This window comes from Eucalyptus grandis, chromosome 8 (genome assembly GCF_016545825.1).
Source record: "Eucalyptus grandis isolate ANBG69807.140 chromosome 8, ASM1654582v1, whole genome shotgun sequence".
NCBI classification, from domain to species: Eukaryota; Viridiplantae; Streptophyta; class Magnoliopsida; order Myrtales; family Myrtaceae; genus Eucalyptus; species Eucalyptus grandis.
The window spans coordinates 62,762,028-62,768,367 of NC_052619.1; the positions used below are offsets into that span (position 1 = coordinate 62,762,028).

Consider the following 6,340-nt stretch of genomic DNA (forward strand, 5'->3'; position numbering starts at 1 on the left):
TTAATTGTTGCTTTGGATATAGTTTATTATATATTGAAAACATGCCATAAAGTACCGATGGCGAAGAATCAGTGCTTCTCGAAATCAGAATAAAGCTGGCAGATTAAGGTCGATGTTGACCTTTTTGACAAGTGGAGGTTGGACAAGTTTTTTGAGTTGGTTGGTGCTGAGTTTGAACGTTGAAGAAGTGCCTCCAAACATAAATAAACTGTCTCCAACCAAAGCTCAAAAACCAACGGACTCTAGCCCCTGGTTTCTTCATTTTTTTATCCTTTTCTTTCATCTGCACTACCTAAACCTCCTAGCCACCTCTGCTTACATATATTACAAACCCTTCTCTCTACTTCCCTAGGATAACGCAAACCTCCATCACACGCTCAAAACATTCTCTTCAACTTCTCCATTTTGGTCCCGAAGCCAAGTGCACATTATCTCCCAACTCATTCTTGTTCTCCTCCGAAGGAAAAATCTTTCCTGGTAAGGTTTCAACCAGAGCTTTTGGTCTTCGATTTCGCATCTTGCATCGAGATTTTTACTAGTTGGCTTCTTCTCCATTACGTTATCATTCATTTCCGGTATGTTGTTTGAGAAATTAATGAGCTGGCACATGGGAAGTTGTCAAAGTTAAAATGTCCCATCTCATGCAATTGGATTACTATTGCATTTTACACGAGCTCAATATGTAATGTCATGGGTAGATCGATCTAACTTTTCTTAACCCATGCGGCCTTAAGAATTTCTTTTTGGACTTTCTTTTCAAGTCAGCCTTACTAAGTCAGCCTATCTTAAAGAGAAAAACTCTTGAAAGAAGCTCCAAAATGTATTTTACTTATAAATGAGATATAAATGAAGGAAACAAGTCTCTATATATCTAGGTATAAGACTAATTATAGCCGTGGATATCATCTTGATCTAACGGTGGAAATTAAATCTCTCCACTTACCAACTACTTGCATTTATTACAATCCTATACAATTATCGCATTGTCGTCCCCATGAGTATTTTAGAACACTTGAGAAAACTTGATAACTTCGGAAAGACTGAGGCTTGCTCGTTCATTAATCGCTCACGACCTTCATTTAAAAAACCACTAGATCGCGTCGATTCATCAGGCCAAGACACAAGGCTCACTAGACGATAGTGTTTACATTTACGAAGTCCAGATTTCTTTTTGCCTCTAGCCTTGCCTTCCGTTGGAATTCAGTGCTCAATTGGTTAATTTTTCTCTAGCTCTAGCAAGAGACAAAAGGACATGTGATATTCTGAGAATAGACAAAAGAAGGCATCGGAAAGCAAAAACAGACTTATCAAACCTGGTTGTCATGCATTTGCTACAAAATTTTCCCTGGCCTTCCAGAAAAAAATCACAGTGTGACTCCAAGAAAAAGACCAACTTGTATAATTCTTGCTATATTAACCCCACTACATCTCTTCTAGATCCATAATTTTTGCCCATTAATTGCAGTGGTCTTTATCAAGTGCTCGCACGAGCTGTGTGCAAAAGAGGAGAGACGCACAGACGATCGGTTTTGAATTTGGAACGATGGAGATCCAGGATCATCACCAGCATGCTCAGTGGTCTGACACCGACAGCAATTGTAGCTCCAGACTTGGTTATAGTGGCCCTCTGAGTAGCATGAGCACCAAGATCAGAAGCAATGCAAGATTCAGGGACGACCAAGATGAGGAATGCTACGTCGAGATCACGCTAGATGTTGGCGAAGATAGCGTCTCAGTTCACGACATTAAGGGAGGAGGAGATCCTGAGACAGCATTGTTCACGAGTCGCTTGGGGCTGCGGCCCTCGTCGCTCGGTGCACAGCTGTCGTTCAGGCTCAGACAAGTCTCACAAGAGCTCAGGCGAATCACCTCGTCGAAAGGGCGTAATAATCAGATCGATAGGACTAGATCCGGTGCTGCACGGGCATTGCGAGGGCTCCAGTTTATGACCAAGAATGTCGAGATCGATCAAGGTTGGTCTGAGGTTGAAGCAAGGTTCGATGAATTGGCTTTTAATGGAGTTCTTCCGAAATCACTCTTCGGCCAGTGTATAGGTATGTCAACTGATTTTGCTAAAAAGAAATGCCAGAATCGAATACTTAATTCATATAAACAATGTTAATTGTTTCAAACGAAAAGATCTGCATTTATTACATTATTTCATCTCAAGAATATTCTGTCAACTCATTTAGTCCTTCGATACATTTCTTAGATACTAGTGAACTTGCATTAAATTAGAGTAGCGGACTGACAAGGATCGTTGCATCTGTTTAGGGATGAATGAATCCAGTGAGTTTGCCAGCGAGCTATTCGACGCGCTGGCACGACGGAGAGGCATAACATCGTCTGCAGTAAGCAAGCCTGAGCTACGGGAATTCTGGGAACAGATAGCTGATCAAAGCTTCGATGCGAGGTTGCAAACCTTCTTCGATATGTAAGTTCACATGCCCATTTCACTATAATAGCTTTCACATTGAATCGACTAAAAAATCGGGTTTACTTGGGACTTATTCAGACAGATCCATTGAGAAGTAATTTAATGATGCAGGGTAGACAAAAATGCAGATGGTCGGATCACCGAGGAAGAGGTGAAAGAGGTAAGAGATGGTCAAGAAAAGAATATGATGATGATGATGATGAGAAATGATTCAATGTGAGAGAATAATTAATAAGTTACTAATTGTGATCATATCATTGTCAACATCAGATAATTGCACTAAGCGCTTCAGCGAATAAGCTGTCAAAGATCCAAGAACAAGCTGAGGAATATGCAGCCTTGATCATGGAAGAGTTGGATCCTAGTAATCTGGGATACATTGAGGTACATGTTCAGATCCAAACCTTCGACTTTTTTAAATGATTGTTGACCACATGACCCACGTACCGTGCTTACTAATATTCAATTACTTATCTAAGATATTGCCTTGATTTAAAAGTCTAAATTGAATCAAGTACCTGAGAAGAGCATCTGCTGAACTCCTGTTTTAGCTACACAACCTGGGAGACACTCCTCTTGCAAGCCCCGATCCAATCAAGGTCGGCCCACGCCGGGTCCGAGAGCCGGGTCCTGAGCCAGATGCTGAGCCAGAAGCTGGTCCCAACCAGAGAGCACAACCCCATCAAGAGATACTACAAGGCACTGGCCTACTTCATTGAGGACAATTGGAAGAGGATTTGGGTCATGGGCCTATGGATCTCAATCTGTGCAGGCCTGTTCACTTGGAAGTTCATCCAGTACAAGCACAGAGCTGTGTTTGATGTGATGGGCTACTGTGTGACCACAGCTAAAGGTGGAGCTGAGACTACCAAGTTCAACATGGCCCTGATTTTGCTTCCAGTTTGCAGAAACACAGTCACTTGGCTGAGGAGTAGAACCAGGTTGGGTGTGATTGTTCCCTTCAATGACAACATCAATTTCCACAAGGTATGAACATATTATGCTGCTATAAATTTAGTTGAAAAGTGTATTTGGATATGCTTTGAAGGAAAAATCAAAAGAGAACATAATTTACTTCATTCAGCACTCAATCTAATTATAAGCGTTAAATGTATGTGGCCTAAATAGGTGATAGCTTGGGGCATTGCGGTTGGGGTTGGTCTACATGCTGGAGCCCATCTGACCTGCGACTTCCCTAGGCTGCTCCATGCCACCGATGCTGAATACGAGCCAATGAAGCAGTTCTTCGGCGAGAAGCGCCCCAATAACTACTGGTGGTTCGTGAAAGGGACTGAGGGCTGGACCGGTGTGTCCATGCTGGTGCTGATGACCATAGCATACACCTTAGCCCAGCCCTGGTTCCGCCGCAACCGGCTGGACCTCCCCAAGACCCTCAAAAAGCTCACCGGGTTCAATGCTTTTTGGTACTCGCACCACCTCTTTGTGATCGTCTACGTGCTCTTCGTGATACACGGCTACTTCTTGTATTTAGCCAAGAAGTGGTACAAGAGAACGGTGAGTGATAATCTACATCATATTGCTTGGTAATTAATGAGATTTTTACAGTTTGTCCAATATCACATTTCTAACTATGTCTACAAACTCGTTTGCGCAGACCTGGATGTATCTTGCAGTACCAGTCACATTATATGCGTCCGAGCGCTTGCTCCGTGCTCTCAGGTCCGGGTACAAGACCGTGCGGATCTTCAAGGTGAGGCTCGGATTCGATTAAGAGTTGTTCTGTTTTGAAACACTGCAGAATAGTTGTCCAGACTGATGTTTTAAACGAGGCATTCACAATCACAATAACTGAGTTGGGGTCATATTCTGGTGCGTTTCAGGTTGCAGTTTATCCAGGAAATGTCATGGCTCTGCACATGTCTAAGCCTCAAGGCTTCAGATACACAAGCGGTCAATACATTTTTGTGAACTGTGCAGCTGTTTCTCCATTCCAATGGTAACTTTTATTTTTTAACAAAAAAGACAGAGGAAAATGATTACTTCTGTACATTACTTGTATTAGTCATTGAAAAGGAACTTGGCTAACTGGTCAATTGAACATTATCAGGCATCCATTTTCGATCACCTCAGCACCCGGCGATGATTACTTAAGCCTTCATATACGCACCGTGGGCGACTGGACATCTCAGCTTAAATCTGTATTCTCGAAGGTGATTGTTCGAGTTTATTTCTAAGTAACTTTGCGACATACTTGGTCCTGCCTATTGGCAACCGATTGTGAGAAATCTTCTGAACTTAAGTAAGGTCCGCATCAGTCTAATTACGACATGCTGTCGTATGGATGTATATGCTTTTAAAAACATGACGAAAAGTCACATTTTGAATGTGTGTAGGCATGTCAACCTCCATCAATTGATCAAAGTGGACTTCTAAGAGCAGATATCGCAACAGGAGAAAATGTGCCCAGGTAATTAGACTTGTTCGCGCAGCTCATGGTCTGCTCGGCCTCGCTAGGCTTGAAGTCTAGATGAGCAGATTCAGGCAACACGAACATAGCGTATACAGTTTTTCGTAGAATGGGCAAGCTAATTGGATATCATTTTCAACTAGGATTCCGAGGCTCTTGATCGACGGTCCATATGGTGCTCCAGCACAAGACTACAAGAATTACGACGTGCTTCTCCTAGTCGGGCTTGGCATCGGTGCGACACCATTGATCAGCATCGTCAAGGACGTCCTCAACAACATCAAGCAGCAGAAAGAGATGGAAAAGGGCATCGTAGAGAGCGGCGCGAAGAGCAACAAGCGAAAGCCGTTCCTGACCCGGCGGGCCTACTTCTACTGGGTCACCCGTGAGCAGGGCTCGTTCGAGTGGTTCAGAGGCGTGATGAACGAGGTCGCCGAGAACGACAGGGACGGCGTGATCGAGCTCCACAACTACTGCACCAGCGTGTACGAAGAGGGCGACGCCCGGTCGGCCCTGATCGCGATGCTCCAGTCCCTGAACCACGCCAAGAACGGGGTCGACATCGTGTCGGGCACCCGGGTACGGACGCACTTCGCGAGGCCCAACTGGCGCAACGTCTTCAAGCACGTCGCGGTCAACCACCCCGACGAAAGAGTTGGTGAGCATCCTAAAGCACGTCTAGCACATATTTTCCAGGAAGCATAGACATAATTCACTCCAATAATGATTAATTATCACATTTTCAGCATCTACTCGTGAGTCGACTAATGTCAAGATGTTTCCTTTCTTCTACAGGAGTGTTTTATTGTGGCGTACAAGGGGTGGTTGGGGAGATGAGGAGGTTGGCTCAGGACTTCTCCCACAAGACCACCACCAAGTTCTATTTCCACAAAGAGAACTTTTAGCTTTTTAGGTTTATATACTTTATGAATGTGTCATATATGTGATATTAATACAGATTCTTATGTATGCCAAATGTATCAATTACAATCTCACACCGTCCAAAAGGGTCGGTCCAGCACCTGCCTTTTTTGTTACCTTTAGATCTTATTAGTGCATGTATAAATGAATATGTGAAAAAGAGTTTAGGATAACATTACATAATAAATTAAAGTTTATGGATCATAACAGTCAATTTTCCCTTTAAAAGACAACCATCTTTATTTCTAGTACCTACTCAGATATAACAACCTCTTTTTGGCATGTGCTAGGAGTTCGAGTTGAACTACTGAATATGCTATGGACTTGTAAATCTCCTGATGTTAGTTCATGATGGCTCTTAAGGGCTTAATAAAGAGTCCAGTCATGATATGAACAATGAGAAGAGTCGATACTTTGACTTTTTCATGTTATGTGTATCGAAATTGTAAGAACCTTAATTGGATTGTTAAGAAGAGCCTTTGAGATAGTTTTCGATAAAGTCACATCGGATATACTTATTAAATCTCTCGAGGAACTCATTAATATAGCAACCG

The 6,340-nt window shown here is 42.9% G+C and overlaps 1 protein-coding gene across 1 annotated transcript; it reads left to right on the forward strand.

Moving 5' to 3' along the window:
- The first annotated feature begins 338 nt into the window (after positions 1-338).
- LOC104415579 (respiratory burst oxidase homolog protein B) lies at positions 339-5,959 on the forward strand. The gene is made up of 13 exons (XM_039299216.1): positions 339-477; positions 1,466-2,054; positions 2,275-2,434; positions 2,549-2,597; positions 2,708-2,827; positions 2,966-3,424; positions 3,566-3,952; positions 4,053-4,148; positions 4,279-4,394; positions 4,506-4,608; positions 4,792-4,865; positions 5,009-5,523; positions 5,661-5,959. The coding sequence occupies exons 2-13, from the start codon at positions 1,544-1,546 to the stop codon at positions 5,768-5,770; spliced, it is 2,700 nt and encodes an 899-aa protein (XP_039155150.1). The 5' UTR covers positions 339-477; positions 1,466-1,543; the 3' UTR covers positions 5,771-5,959.
- Positions 5,960-6,340: the final 381 nt, after the last annotated feature.

Excerpts from the sequence above, each read along its gene's own strand:
- LOC104415579 (XM_039299216.1), top strand. The coding sequence starts at position 1,544 with ATGGAGATCCAGGATCATCACCAGCATGCTCAGTGGTCTGACACCGAC. Across the intron at positions 2,055-2,274 it reads ACTCTTCGGCCAGTGTATAG|GGATGAATGAATCCAGTGAG; the intron begins GTATGTCAACTG and ends GCATCTGTTTAG. Across the intron at positions 2,828-2,965 it reads TGGGATACATTGAGGTACAT|CATCTGCTGAACTCCTGTTT; the intron begins GTTCAGATCCAA and ends ACCTGAGAAGAG.